At 57.0% G+C, this 24,498-nt stretch overlaps 1 protein-coding gene across 2 annotated transcripts in view; it reads left to right on the top strand.

Moving 5' to 3' along the window:
• Positions 1 to 24,498, top strand: part of CLMN (calmin) — an 89,750-nt gene that overhangs the window by 43,253 nt on the left and 21,999 nt on the right. For both annotated transcript variants that reach the window (XM_070412553.1, XM_070412544.1), the window contains exons 2-6: positions 11,132 to 11,193; positions 16,435 to 16,530; positions 18,623 to 18,706; positions 21,069 to 21,161; positions 22,854 to 23,044. In XM_070412553.1, coding sequence (XP_070268654.1) covers positions 11,132 to 11,193; positions 16,435 to 16,530; positions 18,623 to 18,706; positions 21,069 to 21,161; positions 22,854 to 23,044 — 526 coding nt within the window. The remainder of the gene's footprint in view (positions 1 to 11,131; positions 11,194 to 16,434; positions 16,531 to 18,622; positions 18,707 to 21,068; positions 21,162 to 22,853; positions 23,045 to 24,498) is intronic.

The raw sequence follows: 24,498 nt of genomic DNA, 5'->3' as shown, positions 1-24,498 counted from the left end.
GGGTACTGAGCTCCTCGTCCTGGGAGGCATTCAAGCAGACGCTGGACGACTGCCTCGATGGCTGCGTTGGGTGGGAGCTACCCTCGGTGTGCAATGACCTCGCCAATCAGAAAACTGATTGGCAGGTGCCCTGCTGGGCAGAATAATTCTGGCTTCCTCTCGGGGCTAAGAAATTGGGGGTGATGACTGTCCTTGAACAAAATTTGATCTACTGGGAACTTTTACCTCCCAAGTAGCCTTGTTTGATTTTTCTAAAACCTGTTTCAACTTAAAAACTTTACGAAAGAAGAAAAAGTATCAAGTGTGATTGTTTGGAGTCATTTTTCCTGTCCATGTCCCCGTTGGATTCTACAAAGGGGGTGTTTAGTTGGGGACGCAGCGGGAGAGGGGTGGGTGATGGGACCTAATTGACGGGGAAAGTTTCCGTTGCTGAAGAAGGAAAGCAAAGGCAAGAATTACTGACAAGTCTGGTTGCCAAATTTGACTTTTCTGACTGGTTTTGGTGGTGGAAGGAGAAAACCCAGTGGATTTCTCGGGCTTGTAGGACGAAACCCTGGTTTTTCTGCTGCGTCTGTTTCCCACACTCCCCTGCTGCCCCTGCATCCGCCGCTGCTCTTCGATTTCCTTAGGACAGTGAACGTCATGCAAACAAACCCACTCCTGGAGCTGAACCCGAATACTCACAGGTGGGCTGAGCAGGGCACAGCCACAGTAAGCTCTAGAAAGCTGCTCAGATCCAGCTGCAGCCACCGCCTGCTCTTATAAAGTTTTATTGGAACACGGCCATGCCCATTTATGCATTGTCTGCCTGCTTCCGACGCTGCGGGGTTGAGCAGTGGTCGGGGACCGTGTGGCCCAGAGTCTAAATCATCTGCTGTCTGACCCTTGGCAGGAAAAGGCCGCGGTTCCCGGTGCCAGCCGAGTGCCAGAATCCCCGCGGAGCCTTCGCGCAATGCAGAGGCCTGGGCCGCCCCGGGTCCGGGCTCCCGTCGTCTAGAGCGGACCCAGGCGTGTGTTAACCTTTCCCCAGGTGACAGTCGTGTGCAGCCGGGCTGAGAATCCCAGGTCTCGTCTCGGTGGGTTTTTTAAGGTTACAGAACCGGAATTGGCCATTCTAAGAGTCCCACCCCGCCAGGGACAATGCTCTGACCTTGATCTCAAGGTCAGAGTGCAGCCTTGAGGCTGAACCACTGTGCTCTGGCCTAAGGGACACCTTGTCATGGTGACTCTCTCCAGGGGCCCCAAGGGCTCATTCCCTGAAGAGGGTTGAAGGTGAGCCCATGACGGAGAGGGAGAGGGAGTGTGTGTGTGTGTGTGTGTGTGTGTACACGCATGAGCATGCATGAGTGCGTACATGTGGATGATTTACGTAAGTAATAACTTGCGCCTGTTTTCAAACAAATGTGTCTCACAAAGGCCCCAGTGGCGTGTGCAGTGCTCGTATGTGCTGTCTTGGCACAGCTCGGTCCCTGGGCTCCGGCTCCGCAACCTCTGTTCTCCTGTTAATTAACATGAAATGTTGGTGACGCGTCAAGCTCCGGGAGAACGTGACACCTCTTGCCTTTCCCCATCACAGTTTCCAGTCCTGCCTCTCCCGCTCAGGGGAGGAATTCAAGGGCCCGTGTCACTTTTTGTTGGCAGGTAGACGTTGTAAATGGGAATTTCACAGTTTGCTTTATCCCTTGCAAATATTAACCACCTTGCAAATATTAACCACGTTGCAAATATTAACCACGTGGCCTTCATGTCTTCTCTCCCAGGAGCTTCCCGGGCCTCCCGCCCTCCCTGCTCTCCAGGAACGCACTCCAGGTCTGTTAGCGAGAGTGACCGGCTCCTCCCGGTTTGCCCGGGGCCGTCCCAGGTTATCACTGAAGTCCTGGGCCAGTTGAGCCAGTTGGTTCACAGGGCTGAGTGGCCTTTGCCTGTAATAAAAATGTTGGTATTCAAAGGGTGAGGGTGGGTGTTTTTAAGACAGACCTTGAAAATGCAAATCAAGGTCATTTGCATGCAAATCAAGGTCGTTTGTATGAAGTGAGTGTTTTCAATGTCCTTTAAAAAAAATAGCTGAAACCAAGAGGTTGGGCTAATGCTTCTGTTTTGGGTTTTTAAAAATATATGTTTATTGATTTCAGAGAGGAAGGGAGAGGGAAAGAGAGAGAAACACCAATGATGAGAGAGAATCATTGATCGGCCGCCTCCTGCATGCCCCACACTGGGGACCGAGCCCGCAATCCAGACATGTGCCCTGACTGGGAATCGAACCGTGACCTCCTGGTTCGAAGGTCGGTGCTCAACCAGTGAGCCCCGCGGGCCGGGCAGCCCGGTGGGCCTGGCTGGGCATGGGCCAATGCTTCTTACCAGGCTTGTTAAGCTCTGTGCCTCAGGGCAGCCCCAGGTCAGCTTCGCTCTGCAGGTGAGCCATCCTGCACGAGCCACTCTCTTCAGGAAGGTTCTTCAGTAAGATTGGCTTTGCAGGGGCTCAGCCTTCCCGTCGTGGTGCCGGGGAGAGGGGCTCGGCTCACAGTGACTATGCTGGGTTGAGTTTTCCCACCGAATGCTGGGGCCAGTGCCTTCCTCTCTGAGACATTCCCCGTCATTCTTGCCTGTCGAGGTTGCCGCGAGGATTCACAGCGGACGTCACGGGAGCCTCCCTGCTTGGAAGGGGCTTGAGAAACGTTGCCTTCCTCCCTTCCTTCCTCGAAGGGGCACCTGGTTCTCACCCCCGGCAGTGTTATTCGCCAGGGTGGGGAACTGCTACAGCAACAACCCAAAATGACGGTGAAGAGGATTTCTCGCTCACCCAGTGGCCCAAGGATGGCATTCCTCGTGGGGCATCTCTACTGGGCGATCCTTGTCCAAGGGGGTCCCGGGAGCCTGGCCTCCTTCCTCCGGTGGCTCTGTCTTCTCCGTCCTTTGCGTTGCCTCTGTGCAGTGGAGCAAGGCACGGAGGATCGCTGGCCCTGTCTGAAGGTGGCATGGCTCGCACCCACCTGTCCACACTGCATCGGCCCAGCTACCTCAAGGGAGGCTGGGAAGTGTGGTTTGGCTGAGTGCCCAGGAGGAAGAGGAAACCAGGTTTGGCGAACGTGTGGTGGTCTCTGTCACAGGAAGTGTGGCTGCCTAACTCGGTGGCTGTGCAGACCCCACGGAACATCTCCCCCCCGCTGGTGACCACCCCTCGACATCTCCAAAGCAGGGTGCTTGCAAGGATGTGGTGATTAGTTGGACCCAGGAAAGGGGCCTGGCTTCACGTGAGCGTAGTCTGGACAAGTGAAACCAATGTCTTCATCACCAGACTTGTCAGAGCCCTGGCTCTCCCACTATAAGTACCCACGGCCGGGAAATGGGCAATATTTCCAGACACAATGGCTCCCCTTAGAGGGCTTTAGCGCTAGTACTCGCAGAACGTGGTTGGGAAAACACTGCTTTAGAAGTTGCTCAAGTTTATATTGAGAAACCAGAACATTTCCAAGAAAACACTGGTATAAAAAAATCACCAAAATGTGCGGTCCCCACCAGGAAGTTGGGTGCCCTAGGGATCGGGATGTCGGGGCCACATGAGGCGAGACTTCCTGATGTGTGAAGAGAGTGTTTTTCTCTCTCCCCTCCTTCCCTTCCCTCTCTCCCTTTCCCTCTTCTGGAGCCTGGGGCTAAGTGTTCTCTGGGGTTGAGCGTCCTCACGGCCTGGGGCCCGGGTGGGTGCGGGCGCCCGGACAACACCCCTGCAGCCCCGTCTCGACCGGCTGCTCACCTCAGGGCCGTCTGCGGGGCTGGCGGTGCCCGGGCTCCCCATCTGGGTGGATGTTAAGGCCCTTTCCCTAAGCTGGGGTTTTATGGCTGGCTGGCGTCATCTGTCATGAATCAAGGTGGGCTGAGGTTTAGCACTGAGGGTAGAGTCGCGCTCGGGAAAAAACTAGAGCAGGTTTTTTATTTTAGTTGCAGGCACCAGCCCTACATATGTCTATGGAGCTTAAAACTTAATTTGGTGTGTAATTGGGACTCGCCCTTTGGAGCCCTGGGTTATGTGTTTTGGAGCAGCTGAGAGGCAGGCAGAGCCGCGGAACGGGGCCTGTTAATTGGTGGCCTCTGGGACCCGTGAGAGAATTGGGTTTAAGTCCCCCATCAGAATGCGTTTGGCAGTTTTATTTGTCTCCGTGGGGGCGAGGAGTGGGAGACCACCGGTCTGTGCGGGCTCGAGCCAGAGCCGGCTGCTCTGTCTTTGTCCCGAGGCCCAGGGTCCGCGCATCCCGGGCCTGTACGAGGGACAAAGGCGCGAAGGTGCGGAGGAGCCGCAGAGGGGGGCGCTGCCTGCTCGGCCGCCAGGACTGCACGCTGGTGTGCAGGAGTCGCCTGCTGCTCCGCCTGCGGTCCCAAGGAGGGTTTTACATTTTATGACCAAAGTCTCGATAAAAGCGACTTGGGTCAGAGCAAACATTCGAGGAGGAAAAACAAAGGAAATTAAATGCAAAAATCACGGCTGGTGCAGACCACATGGAGCCCCGGCTTTAATGCCGCCAGAGCCGACGGGGGAGTGGTCCCCAGGAGTCGGAACCAAAGGACGCCGGCCCGGGATTCCTGCAGCCTGGCCCCTCTCCTGTTTGAAAAGCAATTGCCATTTAATTTGTTTCTGAGTTTTATTTCTCAAGTGAACCAGCATGGGGCCATGTAATGAGGCTGTGTTTCTGGGAGGTGTTGAAAGACGGGAAAGAGCGAAACCACCGGGCAGGGCCTGGCCGGGGGCCTGGCCGCGTCCAGACGGGGTGGCCCCTTCTCCGAGCCGCCCTGGATCCCGGGAGTCCGGTGGCACCGCGGCTGGAGGGGACAGGCCGGGGCCGCCCGGCTGGCTGCCCTGGGCACTGTCCGTGGGCCGTGGGTGCCCATGTATGGGCTGGGGGCAGTCCGGCTGGTGGACTCTTTGCCACCCACCCGCGTGTGGTGGGTAAGGCAGCTGGGATGCATTTGATCCTCAAAACCACTGAAGTCCTATAACGATTCCCACCGTCCTGGGCACTGTAGGGTGTTGAGCAGCGTCCTGGGCCTCTACCCGCTAGGTGCCAGTGGGATGTCCCTCAGTTGTGATCATCAAAAGTGTCTCCAGCCCCTGCCAGTGTGCCCTGGGGGCAGAGTCCCCCCTGGTTGAACTGCCCTGGCCGACCTGCACAGTGTTGGGGCACTGAGGCCAGCAGGCTGGCTGAGGACACCCAGAGGACCCTGCAAACATGGGAGGCACATGAGGCAGCGTCACCCTGGAGCCCGGGTTCAAGTCCTGATCTTCCAGTGAGAGGCACGTTACTGAAGGTCTGTGCCTCAGCCTCCTCCTCTGTGGAATGGGGACAGCTCTAGACCAGCTTCGGGGATGTCAGCGGACAACAGCGTGACGCAGCCCCCACTGCTGCTTTCAGGCCTTCCCAGCGGCTGCACGGGGTGGGCTCCCTAACTCCCAGGTCTCCTCCTGCTCCTCAGCTTCCCTGGGGAGGCGAATGGCTTCCTGTAGTTTGCCCAGAGCCTTCGTCCCGGTGTCGGTCGGGGTCCGTGGGCACCGAGGGTCTGCCCAGCTGATACCCTCCACCTCCTGGACTCTGGCTTGGAGGAGTGAGCACAGAGAGGTGGGGCCTCGATCCTCCCTCCTCCTGCCCTGGCAGCGCCCTGGAGCTGGAAGCAGATGCCCCCACGGACCCACCTGGATGATGTCACAGGGACGGCTCCCTTTGGGATCTCAGTCCTCTCAGGGGAATCCTGACTCATCTCTCAGGATCGGAGACTCCCGACTGCGTTCAGTGACGACAGCCGCTGCCTGCAAGTGCTTGGGCCACAGAAGGAACGGAAGCGACGCTCCTACCTAAGGGATGCACACAGAACCGGAGCCAGCGGGGGTGGCAGTCCGCCCCGCATCCGCAGTGGGCCCCATGCTGCCTGCCGCCTCTCCTGGGCCAGGTGATGTGCCACAGCCTTCCTCCTCTGCCCAAGGGGACCATGGAGCCGTGGCACTTGTCTTCCCAGTTAATACCCGGGTTCCTACACTATGCGCCGTCGTCACCCCCAGCTGGAGTGAGTCAGTAGGTCAATTGGCGGGGGCGGGGGGAGGGGGGTCGTCCAGGGATTAGCCTGTCAGCCGCTGATGCTGTGATCTGTGGGTCCTGCTTCGAGAAACGCTGCGTCGTTCACTGATCACATTGAAATGGTGCGCAGTAATATCTCTCTCCAGCCTTAGCTCCGTGTGTGTGTGTGTGTGTGTGTGTGTGTGTATGCACATGCTTCCGGAAGGATAGGCAATAAAACGTCAATAGTGGTGATCTCTGGGTATGCTGAGAGTTCAAATATTTTAGATATATTTCTACAGTGGGGCCTTGACTTATGAGTTTAATTCATTCCATGACGGAGCTCGTAACTCAAATTACTCGTATGTCAAATCAAAAGGGAACGAGTGAGACACGTGATGCTGGGCTGATGTTGCAGCATTTGCTGTGACGTTCGCTGCGCCAACTAGCGGTGGGGTATCTGAAGCTGGCTCGTACCCCGAATTTTAGCTCGTAACTCAAAGCAAAAATCGGCAGAGAGATGGCTCATATCTCGAAAAACTCGTTAGTCGGGACACTTGTAAGTCAAGGCCCCACTGTATATGCTTTCCTAATGGTTTTAATTGTTTGTGATCAGTGTACAGTTTTTATAAACAGATACAGCCACCAAGCCTTCCTCGTGGGCGGGAAGAGCAGACATTTTACCGAGGAAACATGACAAGGATGTGGTGCGAGGGGACCGTGGGCAGAGGGAGAGGGCCACGCCCGCTGTGTCCCTCCCTCCGTGGCTCCCACCTCCTGAGACAGCTTGCACAGGGGAGACAGGCCCGCCTTCTCATTTCCACACTGTCTGCGTTTGGCAAAGCAGGGACCCCACTCACGCCTGGGGATAGCGATGGTGGGTGAGCAGGAAGGCTGGGCCTCCCTTTCCATCTCTGTCCCCGGAGTCCTGGGCCTGGTGACCTCCTCGCCCACCCTGGCCGGCACTGGGCACCCTGGCCGGCCAGGCAGAGCCGGGGCTGGCCATTTTACAGCACTGTTACTACTCTCGCTGCCCAGGAAACCCACAAAGGGCCCCACAAACGCCGTGTGAGAAGGCCAGACCCTTCCCGGGCAATGGTTTCCTACACCTTTACAACGTGATAGGTGCAGTGGAAAAAAGGGGCCGTTGGCTTTATGGAAACTATATAAAGTTTATGGAGCCTTGGCAGGCCAGAAGTAGCAAAGGCCTGCAGCGGGGGGTGGGGGCTTCGAGGTGGAGAGAGCCCTGAAGGAGCGGCAGACCTGGTGTGGGACACCAGGCACCGCGGCCTGAGGCTGGGCGTGCCCGTGGAGGGGGTGGGGGGCCGGGGAGAGTGGAGGTGATCCGATCGAAGTCTGGGTGAGCGGCACAGTCACCTTCCTTCTGCAGAGGGAGGACTGAGGCAAAGGTTTTTGAAAGCTGTGAACTTGCTCAGGTCGCCCAGCTAATGGCGTGTGGCTCTCATGTGATGGTCCAAATTCACACGCCCTCTCTGCTGTGTACTGAGTGATGTGTCCCAGTTTCAGGTCCAGAAAGTATGGTCTCTGCACCCAGTTTCAGTTTGGGACTCGTCTGTTATTTGTGGTTTAGTCTTTTTTTTTTTTAATGTTTTGATTTTTTAGAGAGGGAGAGGGATAGATAGAACATCGATGAGAAAGAAACATCATTGATAAGCTGCGTACTGCACACCCCCCACCGGGGATGGAGCCCGTGACCCAGGCATGTGCCCTGACCGGGAATCGAACTGGTGGCCTTTTGGTTCTTGGGTCAATGCTCAACCGCTGAGCTACACCGGCCAGGCTGTGGGTTAGTCTTATGGTTCCCTCATAACTTCAGTCACCACCTTGCGCCCCTGTGGGTCAGCTTTGCTGTCCACGCTGAACTGTATGTGCTCAGATTAGCCCACTGGCCATGGCTGGGATGGAAGGAAAGCCTCCCAGAGCTTGGGCCTGGTCAGGGCAGAGTGAGAAACATGTGCTGGTCTTCAGGAGCCCCTCCGTGTCCCACGTGCACCGTGGGGTCCTCTTAGAGTTCCTGGCGGAGCACCCCCGGGGGTCTGAAACCATGTCCTCACCTGGAAACTTCTAATTCATTTCTCCTTACATGTGTGCTCCGTGGTGTCTGTGTTTTCTCTCCTACTTGGCTGTGAATTCTTGGAGTGCTGATTCTGTGAGTGCTTAATTCTTTATCTGATTTTGCCCTTAGGGTCTGGCATAGTTCCTGGCATGTAATAATCATTGAATAAGTATCAGCTGGGAGGAGGCGTGGATGGGTGGATGGATACATGGTGGGGTGGAAGGATGGTTGGAAAGATGGATGGATGGATGGATGGATGGAAAGATGGATGGATGGATACATGGTTGGGTGGAAGGATGGATGGATGATGGATGGATGGATGATACAAGGTTGGAAGGAAAGATGGGTGGGTGGATGGAAAGATGGAAGGATGGATACATGGTTGGGTGGGTGGATGGATGGATGGATGGATGGAAAGATGGAAGGATGGATACGTGGTTGGGTGGAAAGATGGATGGATGGATGAGGCATATATACACTAACAGCCACCTTTCTGCACAGTTAAACCAGCAGCCTAACCCAGGTTCTCTCAGGCTTCCACTGAATGTACTTCTGTTTCATACTTTGCTCTCTCTGACGCCATATGGAGGAACCAGCCTGAGTGCTAGAACGTGTGTATAAATACTTTACAATCCCCATAAACTTGTTTAAAGACAGTTGGGGGCGAAAGTATAAACTGGGGCAGCCTTTTGGGAGGGCAATTTGGAAGTAGCTATTAAAATTTTAAATGTGCCTACCACTAAGACCCAGCAGTTTCACTTCTAGTTGTCAAGCAGGAGACATGTATGCATGCGCTTGTGCACAAAGAGCCACATGCCGGGCGCTTGGACAAGGGTGCTCGTAACGGCGAAAACGGGAAGTAGCTAAGTGCCCATCAACAGAGAGATGGACACCCACCTGTGCAAAAAGCTGCAGAGGCACCAAGGTCTCCAGTGGGGCTTGGGGAGGTGTTTCCGACCTTCTGGAAAGCTCCGAGACTCTGAAGCTCATGCCCTCAGCAGAGGCCCCCCTCCCTACCTCAGTTCTCTCAACTCCCTTTCTCCCTCCTCTTCCTCGCACCAGTTACAAGAATTAGACACTTAACCCTTAGGCCTACTTGCCAGCGACCTTCCCTTATAGAAAAGGAGGAAAAAGAGAGAAAAATCCGTCTCATAAAGCATAATTACTGTCTGCTGGCCCTTCAATTAAAAAGATTGAAGGGCACAATATTAAAATTTGATTTATGGGCACCACTATCTACCCAGTAATGAGGCCGAGGGGAAAAAAAGAACCACAGTCATTAGAGAAAACTGTAGCCTTCTTTCTCCCGCAGGAGATAAATGGCCTCTCATTTGCTTATGAAATGTTTTCTAAAGAAACGTGAAATGGTCTGAAGTATGTGTGATGTGTCCCCGGCTGTTGAAACCCAGAACTCGGTGACTAGAGAGGCAGCTTCCTGAGAGGCGTAGCGGCTTGAGCTGGCGGGGCTGCCGGCGGGCCCAGCCCTAGGACCCGGCTGCCACATCTGCAAACAACCTTCGGGTCCAGGGGCGCCAGGCCGCAGGGCTGGGGAGGAGGGGAGGAGCGCGGCACCAGCTCCGAGTCCCAGCATCGCTGCTCATTCGTTACTTGACCCTCCGTTTCTTCATCTGCAAACTAGGAGTGGTGACCTTAGTGACTGTGTGACCTTGGGCAGGTGCCCCGGGTTTCCCATCCGCCTCCACGGGTGGGAGGAGGGTTAGAACAGTGAACGAGGGTGAAGGGCCTAGATGGGCACCTGCCACAGCAAGCGCTTGGTAAATGTTTTCCAACCTCTGTCACTGTTATTGCCGATGTTTTTGCTGTAATTGAAAGACCTGGATTTGAACCCAGACCTCCCCTTTCTAGTGCCCATGGGGGGCAGACTGACCTGAGGGTGATGCCCAGTCCTGCCTCTCCAGCAGGTGCCCTGGGCAGTCCTGGTGCCTGGCTGGGCCCCATTTCGTTCATCTGTAAGATAAGTCTCTGCTCGCAGGCAGCGCTGTCAGGTGTAAAGATGAACGGAAACAGAGTTGATGGCAGGGACCCCTGGAAAGGGAAGCTCTTTCCCTAGGAGCCTGTGTGGGGTGCTGTTGGCGGAGGAGGCACCGTCTGGTTTCTGGCCCCTCCGGCCTCTTTGGCTCCTGCGGGACCCTCCTCCCGGGAGGAGGTCACATGTTTCTTGGCTCTAGAAAGAATAGCAACAAAATGTGAAATAAAGTAAATGAACAGCCATTGTTCCAGGTGCTGTGCTGAGTTGACTTGGGGATCGCAGGTCCCTGGGGGCGGCCTGGGAGTGAGCAGGTCCCACGTGGGGATGGGCGGCTGGCCATGAGCACCCCGCTGGGAGATGACAGGGCCGAGTGAGAGTCCAAACCCAGGCCTGTCCGTTCTCTCCACCCCACACTGGCACACCCCAGAGCCCGCACCCCAACCCCTAATCGCTGGCTTCCACTGCCCCGTCTCTCCTGGGTCCCCGCTCCTCAGCCCCATGGCTTCGGCCAGGCAGGTGGCAGCGCCGTCACCTGTGGCTAATTTGTATCTTACCATCATTTTTTTAACAAATATATTTTTATTGAAGGGAAAGAGAGATAGAAACATCAGTGATGAGAGAGAATCATGGATCAGCTGCCTCCTGCACGCTCCCTACTGGAGATGGAGCCCGAAACCCGGGCATGCGCCCTGACTGGAATCGAACCGTGACCTCCTGGTTCATAGGTTGATGCTCAACCGCCGAGCCACCACCAGCACTTACTAAGCTGCAGAGTCAAGGGCCCAAATGCTCACGTGAGGGCGTGTAGATCATTTTGTTCTGTGCGTCTCAGTTTGTGGTGCTTCATCTACGGGACACGCTGGGGATGGTGGACGCGAGGTGCCACCCAACCCCTTGCCAAGCCCCTTGAGCTCGTCCATGGGACCCTCGGGGCTGCCTGCCACCGCCCACGACCCCCTGGGGAGGAGCAGGCGGGGCTTCGTCCATGTTTCTCTGTGCCCGGCTGACGCGTTTCTCTGTTCTCAGAGGAGAGGGAGAATGTGCAGAAGAGGACCTTCACTCGGTGGATAAACCTCCATCTGGAGAAGGTAAGCGGGCCCCTGGGTTTGGGTGACGAAGGGCTCACCCATAGCCGAGTACAGTTGGGGAGCCCGGTGAGGGCACGCGGGGCAATGGGTTTCTGTGGTTGTTGTTGTCATTCATTCATTTAAACCTCCACAGTGTGTGTTCTCACGGCCTGGCATCTCGCTCTGGGCCGGGAACAGGGAGGTGAGTAAGGCGCGGTTCTATCCTCCGGGGGCCGTCAGTCTAGTTGGGGAAGGAAAGGTCTACCTTTTTATTGATTGATTGATTTCAGAGAGGAAGTGAGAGGGAGAGATAGAAACATCAACGATGAGAGAGAATCATCGATCGGCTGCCTCCTGCACATGCCCCACTGGGGATCCAGCCCGCAATCCGGGCCTGTGCCCTGACGGAGAATTGAACCAGGACTCACCTCTTGGTTCATAGGTCGATGCTCAACCCCTGAGCCACACCGGCCGAGCTTTTTGCTCTTGATCAGAAAGCTGACTCACCAGGACTCATCCCACCCGCGTCACTTGTTTCTTCTGACATCCCACCGTCTGGGTCTCCGGACAGGCAGCCGCAGCCTCCTTCCCTCCTCAGCCTGGCAGGTCCGGTGGGCTAGTGCTTCCTTCTCTCCTGCCCCCTCACAGGGACAGGAGTGACTGCGGACTGTCCTAGACTTAACCGGAATGAGGGCCTGACAGGGAACCATGGGAGCGGCTGGTTAGGCAGCAGAGAAAATGAATGTGGTTTGTGGGGAGTGGGGCTCTTGGCCGAAATTTTCATTCACGGAGTTGATTTTCGGGGCCTGGGATGTTTCCCTGGCACCACTTGGCCACCCACACCTCTGTCCCCCACCTGCGGGATGGGGTACCCTTGACCCAGGAGGCTCCTGAACTCTTCAGGGGCGAGCCTCCCTATCGTGGGTGAAGCGGTAAAAATCATTCGCCAGTTACTTGACTGTGGGTGCATTTCCCAGGGCTCGTAAAGAGAAGTGTTACTTCTGGAAAAAAGGGAGTCCGCGTCCCAGTCCTGAGTTCACTGAACTCCCGATTCGCCCGATGCGTGTGAGGGTGGCCAGTTCCTCCCAGTGGACGGAGTGTGGCCGTGGCGGCTTTCTTCCGTTCTGTGGGGTTTTTTTTGCTTTTAATTAAAAAATAAATAGAGTGAGGTACAGAGGGGAATAGAGCAAATCCCTCTGTTAGCATTTATCCTACGGGGGCTTCTCCCCCTGGCCTGGCCCGGCTCGGCTCCGTCCGGGCAGGTGGGCCGCGCCCACTCTGAGGATAAATCAGGCAGCACCTGGAACTGATGCCTAATAAACGGGGCAAAATTAACAGCCCCGTTTCCAACCCTGAGACGTTCAAGAGCAGCCTTTCATGGGAAGGAAACCCAGGCCTCCTGGGGGAATTGGGCTTACCTGCAATTTGAAGGCTGTCAGAAATATTTACCGAGGCTCTGGCTTCTGGAAAAATTCCTTCATTTACCGAAGGGTTAGATCATGAAGAAAGCCCTGGGGGTGCTGTTTGCTCGGCCATACCGATCTCATGAAGCCCACGAAACGTTCGGGGCCCGGAGTGTTTGTCCTGGAGCCGTTTCAATTCCGCCTGCCTCGCGCAGGGTGGACTGCGGCCAAGGCCCGAGCGCTGCCGCCGCCGCCCAGGCTCCCAGATCCTCCCAGTTCTATTCGCACATGAGGCTCGGCCACAGTCCGGGCTGCTCACGGAAACGTTGTTTGTCTGTCCATCAGGGGGTGTTGGTTCGGGTCTCTCGATCGCCGCCTCCCATTAGCAGGGAAAGTGTTTCCGGGAGAGGCTCCATACCCGACGCCCGGGTGCCCGGCCTGGAAGGCGCCCAAGGGGCTGCAGGAGTTCGCAGAGAAAGAACCTGCCTGTGGCTCAAAGGCAGTCGCTGTTGCCCTGGAAGCGAAGCCCTTTGCTGTGCACCTGTGGGTGGGACCGCCCTGTGTTTGGACACCACAGGCCTCCAAGGCGGGCCGGGCAGGAGCCTTCCTGGAGGAAAGGGTGCCTGGGCCCCAGCTCCACCGGGAGTCTCCGGGGTCACAGCTGCCCACCCCAGTTACACCGCGTCCTCACCACCTCTGTGGACACCCCCTTTCATTGTCCCGGGGAGCAGAGAGCACCAGCCTGACTGTTTAATGTTGCAGAGGCCCCAGCACTGAAACGTAAGGGGAATCTGTGCTGCGTGGGGGCTCATTAGCATTGGGTGGGGCTCATTAGCATTGGGTGGGGCTCATTAGCATTGGGTGGGACTCATTAGCACTGGGCGGGGCTCATTAGCATTGGGTGGGGGCTCATTAGCATTGGGTGGGGCTCATTAGCATTGGGTGGGGCTCATTAGCATTGGATGGGGGCTCATTAGCATGGGGTGGGACTCATTAGCACTGGGCGGGGCTCATTAACATCGGGTGGGACTCATTAGCATGCAGGTTTATGGACCCTGTTCCCGGAGGTTCTGTTGCAGTAGCTCTTCACCAGGCGGCATTAAAGCTTTACAGTGGGGCCTTGACTTACGAGTGTAATTCGTTCCCTGACGGAGCTCGTAACTCAAATTACTCGTATGTCAAATCAAAAAGTGAACGAGTGAGACACGTGATGCTGGGCTGATGTTGTGGCGTTCACTGTGACGTTCGCTGTGCCAACTAGCAGTGGGGTATCTGAAGCTGGCTTGTAACCCGAATTTTAGCTCGCAACTCAAAGCAAAAAATCGGCCGAGAGACGGCTCGTATCTCGAAAAACTCGTTAGTCGGGACTCTCTAAGTCAAGGCCCCACTGTAGTTCACAGAAGCCTTTCTTTAAGCAAAGCTTTGCATGAGACCCTGAACAAAGGCCCCTAGGAGCTGGAGGAGGTGCAATGGATCAGCCTCCTTCTTGCCCCCAGCCCCCGGCGGGCACCCTGTTCTGCTGAAGCCTAGGGGCCTGGGAAGCCCAGTGTGCAGATCCCTGCACTGGAGCATCCGAGCGGCCCTATGGGCTCCCCGCCACGTCGAGCCAAACCCTTGGTGGGCACAGCCACCTAGACAGCAGGCCCTCCAGGTCTAGGCTCAGAGAAGAATGCTGGGCTGGGAGTGGGGCGTCTACCTCCTCCCGGCCAGGCCCCTCCACCCGCCAGATCCCCGGTGGAGAGGAGCCTTTTGAAAGGGCCGGCGGGGCACGTGGCCCCGCAGGCATCCGGCAGGGAGGATGACGGGCAGCCATGGCCGAGGCAGTGCCTGACCAGATAGGCGCAGGCCCGCGGACGCCCAGAAGGACCCGGGCCGCCCTCCTCGGCCTCCGAGTCACTTTCGGGCCGAGCAGCGGGCGACCCAAGGGCCAGGCGGGGTGGTGGGCGGCCTGCCTCCCGGTGACGCCCACGGCGGCAGGCCTTGCATGGGAGCTGAGTGGCCGGCTTCCCATCCATTAAGGGACCTCCATTTTGTATGGAACCATGTGCTCAGCGAAGGCTCCCTCCCCCTCGGAAGGAGCCTCTGCTAGCCACACCCACCATTTCTCTGGACTAACCAATGGTAATCAAGGGAAGTGCACGCCATCGCTATGACCACATCCTGTGTAATGGGTCACCAGCTCACACCTGGCCAATCGGCGGGGGGCACAGCCCCCTCTCCCGCCCCTACTCCAACCCTCTATGAAACCCCTGGTTCGAGCAGACTGCTTTCTCTTTGCCACCTGCTGCTGCGTCAGTAAGGAAGGTAGAGGAGCTAAGCCCAGGCTTAAAATAAAAGACTCTTTGCTTTTGCATCGGACTGGCTGGCTCCCTGGTGGCTTCTTGGGAATCTTGAAAACTGGGCATAACACCTTTTCCTCAGGCAGCGGGAGAACCTGGTGAGCTAGGGCCCAGGGTGCCATTTACCAACCCCGGGAACCCAGAGAGAGAAGCAAGTGGGGCATAGAGACGATGCTCAAAGAGTGGCTCCCTGCAGAGGGGCACCGGCTAAGGACACTTCCCTGCAGGACTCCCAGCCCTGAGGCATCCACGCCTGGACACCCCGAGACCTGCAGGGAGATAGCCCCTCCATAGGAAACTGGTTTGACGGGTGGTGTTGGTCTGGGGCACAGGTGCTGTGGGGGAGGACAGGCCTTTACCTGCACGACCTCACCCCATTGCAGCTCCCGTCCCTGTGGTGGGTCGGATTCCAGTCCTGACCTTGCAGCCAAGGGTACTCAGGCCCAGGGAGGTGAAGGAAAATGCCAAGGCCAAGTTCAGTCAGGGTAGACCTGGATTTCAACTCAGGTGTGTCCTACCCCCTTGCCTCTTCGTGGGACAGGCGCAAGGTGCATCTGAGAGAACAGTTTATCTCGGGAGCCTGATGTGGTGGAGGCAAGAGGCAGTCACATCCCACCGATCAACTTCTTAAAACAACTTTAATTAGTTTAATTTGCTATAATGAGCATGTGTTGCGTTGTATACCTAAACATATAAATGCTCATCTAATTCAGCCTCTCCAACGCTGAGATCCTGGCAGACCTGCAGACTTGGGGGTGGAAGGGAAGATTCTCTCCCTCCATCCAACTGCCAGCATCCAGCGGGCCAGCTGTGTGGCCAGCTGTGTGGCCATCAACACCAGCCTCCTTCGGGCTTCCGTGGCCGGAGGTGCCCCACCTCCAGACGTGGACCACGGGCCCCTCAGGAAGGCGTGATGCTTGGACCGAGCAGCACTGGGGACGGGGGAGCCCTGCCGACATCTGGACCGAGGCCCAAAGGGTCACTGACCCAGGGTCATGCTCTCGCGGGGTGGGTCGGGCGGCACTGTGGTCAGCCAGTGTGTCCTGATGCAACAGGACGGCACCAAAGAGCTGACTCGTCCAAACACTGGGCACATCGCCCAGCCTCTTGGAGCCTCGGGGTCCCCAAACTGGAGGCAGAAGGCTCGCACCAGGGCGTTTGTGAGCCCTGCTTCTAGAATTAGCTCATCCGGTGGGAGGCTGTAACTCTCTGGCATGCCTGTTCTTTCTACCCTGAAGAGCAGCGTGGGGGTAATATGACCGGGGTCTGAGGTATCATAGTAGAAGAGTCCCCAAGGGTCACTCGCTCGATGGGACCCCTGACACAGTCCCCCTGCAGCTCCCCAGACCCCCTGCTGCTCGGGCATCCCCCGGGGAGGGTGGGCCTCTGAGGATGGGCCTGGCTGCCCGTGCACAGATGTGGGTGCTGGGAAGTTCTCTCTTGAGTGACAGCCGCACACGGGGACTAGTTCCGGGAGTTACAGGTCTCTAATCGCCCGACCTCTTCCTCTCCTTGCGCAGTGCGACCCTCCTCTGGAAGTGAAAGATTTATTCATTGACATACAAGACGGCAGAATCCTAATGGCGCTGTTAGAAGTCCTGTCTGGGCGAAACCTGGTACGTACGGCACGGAAGGGTCAGAAAGAAAGAAAAGGCGAGGGAGGCGGTGCTGAAGGCTTCTGTTAGCACAGACGCCGGGCATGTGTGTCCCGGCCCCACGCACATCCTGTGGCACCAAACTGTGGTGACATTCCTTCCTCAGTGATAAGACTGACACAGTCCCGCATAACTAAGCAGCATCCCCCTCTTTTTTTTTAAGCAAATATACTTTAGTAAATAGATGAATAAATGCCCAGTGTTTTCTGTGAATATGATAAGGCAAAGAATAAGAACTGGCCAGCCATTGTATTAACCAGAACGATAGCTGAGAATCAGGGTGATGGCCATAGAAAAAGAAGGATCTCTTACCCTTGCAACAGCATGGAGGCCCTGGAGAGCATCCTGCTAAGTGAAATAAGCCATCAGAGAAAGACAAGTGTCACATGATCCCACTCATATGTGGAACCTAATGAACAAAATAAACTGATGAACAAAATAGATACACAGACATGGACGCAAGGAACAGAGTGCAGAATCTCAGAGGGAACGCGGGGGAGGGTGGGTGGGTGTGAAGTGATCAACCAAAGACCTTGGTGCACATCTGCATGGCCCATGGACACAGACAATAGCAGGATGGAGGCCTGGGGTGGGCATGGGGGCGAGCTAGCAGCAGTCAATGGGGGGGAAGGAGGACATATGTAATATTTTCAACAATAAAGATTTTTAAAAAATAAAAAATAATCGGGATGATGGAAAGGTATATTACACCCACATTCCATCATCCATCCCAAGGCTGAAATGAACTGCCAGCTTCTAGAACCTTCTTATACGTATGACCAGAATGGAATTGGACCCGCTGGTCTTGAGGCTGTTTCACTTTGATCTGAGCGCACCCCCTTCACGTGGGACGTCTGCCGTGCGCAGGCCGGCCCTGTCCCCTTCGCGGCCGAGGCTCTGCCTGGTGCTCTGAGGACTTGGTGGGAGAGTTCCCATGGGGGGTGCCATCTGCGCACTGCAGGCTGTTCAACATCCTTGGGCTCCACCCACTCGATTGGGTGCCAGTGGTACCCCCAGGTGTGACAACCAAACACGTCCCCTCAACACGCCAGATGTCCCCTGCGCGGGGCACGGGGTGGAGGGGGCAGTGACCTGGCCAGAATGACCCCATCAGGGTTGGATTTGCCCTGCGTGGCTCCTGGTGGCGGACACAAAGGTGCAGCCACGACCCATGAGCGTGGGCCTGGCCCTTCGTGCCGGGGTGACCGACAGCCCCTGGTTTGCCTTGTCCTGTAAACACCCTCCTGGGGCGGTGGGGGCATCAGCTCTTCCCGCCCAGGCCCTGGAGGGGCACGAGGGGATGCGGTGTAGGATGTTCATGCTGACGCTGCTCCAGGGTGTAGCGGGCATCGCTGGGGCTGGGGCATCTGCAGGCACCTCCCCCGTCTCGCTCTCTGTCTCTCTCCCCTCCTCTCTGTCTGTCTGTCTCTCTCCCTCCCTCTCTCTCTGTCTCTGTCTCTCTTCCCCCTTCTCTGTCTCTTTCTCTCCCTCTCTCTGTCTCTCTGTTTCTCTCTCTCTTCCCCCTTCTGTCTGTCTCTTTCCCTCTCTGTGTCTCCCCCTCCTCTCTCTCTCTCTCTCTCTCTCTTCCCTCCTCTCTGCCTGTCTCTGTCTCACCCCCACCCCCACCCCTCCTCCTCTCTGTCTCTCTCTGACCTGAGATCACTGTTCACAAAGCTCTTGGCCAGCAAACCGGAACATCTGCCCCCGGGGGGCCTGGCGGATGATTTAGCAGCTGCTGCAGAGGCTCCTGCTCTGACAGAAACCATCAGTGGGAGCAGAGCACGTCGCTGGGAGCCTGGAGGGGGAGGCCGATCAAAGGCCAGGAGCTGGGTCAGAGAGAAAGAGCCTGACACATCTGTCCCCTGCTTAACCCCTGGGTCCCCCACTCACCGGCTCGGCCTTGTGAAGTCCCAGGAACCATAAATAAAGGGTGGGTTCAGCTGGGCCCCCCGACTTCCCCGAGATTAATGTGAGCCGGGGAAGGAGAGCGGCGGCCGGGGGCTCCGTGGGGCCGGGATGCGCTGTCTGACGCGGTCTGTCTGGTTTGTTTCAGCTCCACGAGTACAAATCCTCGTCCCACCGCATCTTTCGGTTGAACAACATAGCGAAAGCACTTAAGTTTTTGGAAGATAGCAACGTAAGTATGCGACCCATCTGGCGAGCAGGCCCTTTTCTGCAGCTGCGAGGTCCGCATGGCTGAGTGCTGGTCACGGAGAAGCGTGGAGAGGGAGCCTGGGAAAGGCCTACAGATCAAGTTCAAAGTGAACGGAACTCGGCAAACCCGTCTGTTGGCGAGGTGGCCCCCGCCCCCCTGGGCCTCCACTGGGACAAAGCTCCCGTGGCACCCCACGTGGGAAGGGCGGGACGCTGACGGGGTCTCGGCTCTTTAGGGTCAGGTGACATTTTCCCTCCTTTAACTAAGAGTGCGGTGAGCCTCGCAGTATAACTCCCGCCTCCTAGAACCCCGCATCAGGGCGAAGTGCAGGGCGAAAGGAGAGGCAAAGGAAAACTTACAAAATCCTTCCCTCCTGGATAGAACTTTCTAGACTTTCATTCGCTTTTTCTATGTTTTGACGCTGCTTCGTGTCCTCCATGGGGGCGGGTGGCCAAGAGGGATGAGGTTATGGAGCGCCCCAGGAAGCCTCCGCAGGCAGCCCGGGTGAAACACGCAGCTTGCCCGCCGTGCGGCTTGGCCAGGAAGCCATTCACTTGGCGTCCCTGGCAGCCGGCAAAGGAAGCTCGGATTGGCTGAGTTCAGCAGGAAAGGGGTGTATCGAAAGCATGCTGGGGAGCGCACAGAGTGACTGCAAAGCTGGGGGTAACAGAGGCGGAGCCCAGGGATGCCAGGCGCCCACTGCAAAGCTCCCCACGCCCCCCACCCAAGTGGGCATGGCCGCCCCGCACTGTCCCCACCACTGCTGAGAGGACATCACCGCCCCTGGGATGAACTCAGTGTCACACATTCAGAGTCCAAGGCCGGCTCCCGAGCATCAGTCCCTGCCCACACCCCGGCTTCCGGGGCAAGTGAGGAAAGTACTTTGGGTCTTGAATGGGGAGGTGCCCTGCCTCCCAGGCTGTGGGGAAAGCCCAGGCACAGGAGGCGTTTCAGATGGTGGCGGCCAAAAAGCTCACACGGTTCACAGCAGCGTCACTCAAAAGAGCCAAGAGGTGGAGGCAGCCCAAGTGCCCGTCCATGGAATATTATTGGGCCATGAAAAAGGACCGCATACCCTTACCGGCTGCCACATGGATGGACATGGAAAACATTATAAAAGATGCCGGGCTCAGAGGACGCCGTGTCCTATGACCCTGTTCCTATGACACATCCAGGACAGGGAGGTCTCTGGAGTCGGGAAGTGATTAGTGCTCGGTTAGGGTTGAGGGGACGGGGGCTCGGGGAGTGGGAACTAGAGGACAGGGTTTCTTGTCAGTGGGATGATGGTGTTCAGAAATGGACTGTGGTGATGCTGTGCTTACCTGTGAACACGTTAAAAAACCAGCGAATCGCGTGCTTTAAGGGGGTGCATGGGATGGAGTGTGACTTCCCTCCCCCTTCTGTCCCCTGAAGAGTGGCTTTCACGTGGATAAAGGGTGTAAAGGACCAAGGGGAGGACCTGACAGACAGGCGGCCTGCAGCGTCTTGCAGATTCCTTTCTGATCTGCGGGCTCGGGCTCGGGCTCGGGTTTTGTTTGCAGAACAACATGACTAAGGGCCTGGTCCTCATTCTCACCTGGAGGGCCGGTTTAAATGCACATGGGGGGCGGCCTCCCAGAGCCTCTGATTCAGTAGGTCTGGGGCAGGATTTGCATTTCTAAGGGGTTCCCAGGAGATCAATCTGGGGCCCACACTTTGAGAACCATTGCTAAGAGCGTCATCCTGGGGTCAGAAGTTGAATAAGTTGAATCAGTAGATGATGGCCTAAGGGTTCCTCAGTCGGGTAGTTTAGCCAATCAGTAGGCTATTTGGTAATGAGGCCCAAACTCCGGGTAGCAGCCTTATCGGGCACACTGTGTCCGATCACCCATGGGTCATTCTCGTTCCCATCGGGGCCCACGATGGCCAGTGTCATTGCTCTGTGTTTGTCCACGGCCGTGTTCAGTCGCAGGCGTGAGGGTGATAGTACAGCATGCACAGACCTGCCAGGCTCTCACCACCTGTCCTGGAAAGATGGCCGACCCTGGGCACGTCACGTCTGCCCTCTCTGGAATTCCCTCACCTGAAATACAGGGCTAATCGAAGTACCTACGGGGAGGGGTTGGTGTGGGGCGAACTGAGGTGATACTTTAAGGACCGTAGCCTGGTGTCTGCGGGGTAAGTCCTATGTAGGTGATGATTAAACACTCCTCCGCACACTTCCGCATGCTGGGCCCTGAGAGGCGGCCTTGGCAATGCTGAGCAGGGCAGGTGACGGAGAAACAGGCCCACGGGGGCATCAGAAAACCACCTGTTTTCCTCGTACGTGGCCACCCCGCTAAGCTCATCCGTTGCTTCCCTGCAGGTAAAACTGGTTAGCATCGACGCGGCAGAAATAGCGGACGGCAACCCCTCTTTGGTTCTTGGGCTGATATGGAACATAATTCTCTTCTTCCAGGTACGATCATTGCCTTTCTGTAACACGTGGTAGCAACCTCCTCCAGTCTGCTCGGGGCCAGCAGCATGGAGTGGGGCCAGATTGAGGCGACAGTGGGAGTCAGTGTCCGGCAGGTTTTGACTTTTCTGTTCCCTGAAAAAGAACCGGAGGACTCGGGAGCTAAAGATTTGAGTCCCCGCGATTTTAAAAGTGGTGAGAGCTCTGTTCCCCGGGAGCGTGCGTCCATCCTCTTGGGAATGGAAGAATTAAATATTTACCTCGAAAAAATAACTTCGTTCTAAAGTGTCACAAGATCTGGGGAAATACTTCCAGCGATTGAACGTGGTAGAGTTACGTTCCCAGAGTGAGCCGTGCTCATCAGAGAGACAGCTGGAGGAAGGGGCGCGTGTGGCGGGAGACCTTCCATCCGTAGCAACGGCAGCCCCTCCGTGGAAATGCAGGCTTAATGGAGGGAGGACGGGACCGTGGCCGAGCTGCGAAGGCGGCATTGAAAGTCACGCTCACGTCCTCTCCCTGAGCAGGAGCTGCCACTTCACCTTCTCACGCCCCTCGTTTGAAATAGAACTCGCAGCGCATCACTTGGCTGCCCTTCTGAGTGAAAGTGACCTAGATGGTGGCGATTGGCCGGGAGTTGGGCTCAATGCTTCCGTTTCAGGGAGGGACGAGCCCAGACAAAGTCTGGATGTAATAGATAAAGTTCTAGGTGAGCCTTGAACGTCCAAAACCAAAGCCTCTCTCTCTGAGCCTCAGTTTCCACATCTGGGAAAGGGGGGGCCATGGTCATAGGCGTGGTGAGCGTGAAGAGCTGCTTTGAGGGAAGCGTGCGGGCAGCTGGCGTGTTATCTACAGGCTCAGTTACTCCCCGAGAGCTGCCGGGAACATCCTGAAAATGTGTCGTACCTGCCTGTTGAGTTTCCGCTATGTGCCAGGCTCTGGGCATGCCCAGTCCTCAGCCATGTCCTCTGGGATCACAGATGAGTCCGCCGCATCGCACAGAGCTCTCGGGGCAGGCCGCCCTGCGGGTGTGAGCAGAGAGCTGGGAGAGCACCGAGCAGGGGCAGTTACCTCGGACGGGAGAGGGCCGTGAGGCAGACTCCCAGCCGCAGCGCCAGCCTACGGGAAGTGACATCAGAGCTAGACCAGTGCTTCTCAGACTTGCTGTGCACATGAATCGCAGGGGTGTGTGTGTGTGTGTGTGTGTGTGTGGACTGTGGATTCTGACTCTGCAGGTCTGGGGCAGGGCCTGGGCGTCTGCCTTTCTCCCACGTGCCCCGTGATGGGAGCCACCTTTTGAGTGGCCAGGAGTTCAGTGATGCAGGACAGGGACCTCCCGGCAGCAGGACCCGGAAGAGCACAGGCAGTGGGCGGGGAGAGCGTGCTGCCTTCTGGGAGCCAGAGGCACGATGGGAAAGGACTGGGGAGGCGGTCAGGACGACCTGTGTGTGGAGTCGGGCCACAGCTGGAGAGACTCGGGGAGAGGTGACTCCCCGGTATGTGCCACTGCGTGTGCTGCCAGGCACGTGCAACGGACAGGCCATCACGCGTGCGGCGCGGCCCCGACACGGCGTCGGGAAGGGGCCTCCCCGTCTGTGTGAGCTGCTCCCTCCACTCGGGGCCCCCAGGGTCCCTGGGGTCAGACGATGGTTGGCTCTGGGTCTGTCTCCGGATCTGAAATGGTTCTTTTCCTTCCAGATTAAGGAGCTCACGGGCAACCTCAGCAGAAACTCGCCACCGTCCAGCCTGTCGCCGGGCTCCGGGGGCACAGACTCCGACTCCTCGTTCCCACCCACGCCCACGGCCGAGAGGAGCACGGCGCTGTCCGTGAAAGACCAGAGGAAGGCCATCAGGACCCTGCTGACGTGGGTGCAGCGGAAAACGCGCAAGTGAGCCACGTGCCCGCCCGCCCGGGCCGCCGTCCGGCAGGGGAGCAGGACCTCCCGGGTGGGCGACGGAGGGGGGCTGGCGGCCATGAAGTTATGCGCCAGTTCCGTTCCTGCTGCTGCAGGGAGCCTGTCAGAGCAGCCGCGCGGGGCGTTTGCAGGTTTTGTGCACAGAGAACTGTATTTGCAGAACGTGGTTCGCAGAGAGCTCATGAGAGGATCTGAATACAAAGCAGAGGGGCTTCCCCCGTGGTCAGCCCCGCAGCGGGGCTGTCTCTTGGATCCTAATAGCATGTACACATTTCTTACCAAGGGCCAAGGTGTCGCTCAGTCTGCACCCACCTAACTAGTAACAGTAAAGGCTGTAGCTGATCAGAGTTAGGTGTGGCCTTTCCAAAATGCACACCATGAATTGGAGCCAAGTTCCCGGCCTCCTGTTTGACCCTCCGCGGTAGCAGGCAAGGCCTTTTAGCCGTTGGGTGTCGGGCCTTCAACTGGCGGTGGCCGACAGCCCCTGGGCCTCTGGGCTGTGGGCAAGGCTGGGGAGAAAGCCAGGCCACGCAGGGCAAGAGCCACCCCAGCTCAGGGCCACCTCCGCTCTGCCGTGCACACGCCGGGTGGGATCCTGGAGAATCACTTTCCCCGCCAGCCACCGCTGCAAGATGGTCACTTACCCTCCGCTGCCTTGCAGGGCGGTTAGGCTGAGACGTTAGAGACCCCGGGAAAGTGCCTGCGTGGTACCAGCACGTTAAAGCACTGCGCAGAGATCCAGTCCCTTCTCCCCATGCACGGGGTGAACGGGAAGGAAAAAAGATGGGAGTGAGGCTGGGTCTTTGGAGTTTTGATTGAGGGGCAGAGCACATTGCCCCTCATGTTGTTTAAAAAGAAATCAACCCCATGAACCAGGAGATCATGGTTCAATTCCCAGTCAGGTCACATGTCCGCGTTGCAGGCTCGACCCCAGTAGGGGGTGTGCAGAAGGCAGCCGATCGACATTTCTCTCTCTCATCCATGTTTCTCTCTCTTCCTCTCTCTTTCTCTCTAATAAAAATAAATCAACCAAAGAGCGTCAGGGTGATGAGGAAGGGAGGTGTCCTGGGGGTGATGCCGCAGTCGGAGTCTCCATGGCTCCCGGCCGTGGCTCCAGGCCTCTGAGCCTGTGATAAATGTCACGGCGCATACACCACCCGGGAAAAAGAAGCTGGGGACACCCACAAGGCCTAGAGCGCCACTGATCGTCTGCCCCGGCGTCAGTGCCCTGGCTTAGATACTCCGGGGCGGACGGTGCTCGCTGCTTCTCAGCTTCTTGTGAATCTTAATGGTTCCTAAATGGAAAAGGTCGGGCTGTTTGTTTCCCAGAGAACTCGGTGGCCACAGTGGGGAGACGGGCAGGTCTCAGGATGGTTTCTAAAGGAAGCGATGCGGCAGGATCAGCTCTCTGCGTCCCTCACATACGG

This window comes from Myotis yumanensis, unplaced genomic scaffold (genome assembly GCF_028538775.1).
Source record: "Myotis yumanensis isolate MYYU_CA2020_CCGP unplaced genomic scaffold, mMyoYum1.0.hap1 SCAF_1, whole genome shotgun sequence".
NCBI lineage: Eukaryota > Metazoa > Chordata > Mammalia > Chiroptera > Vespertilionidae > Myotis > Myotis yumanensis.
This window is presented reverse-complemented; position numbering and strand designations above follow the sequence as displayed.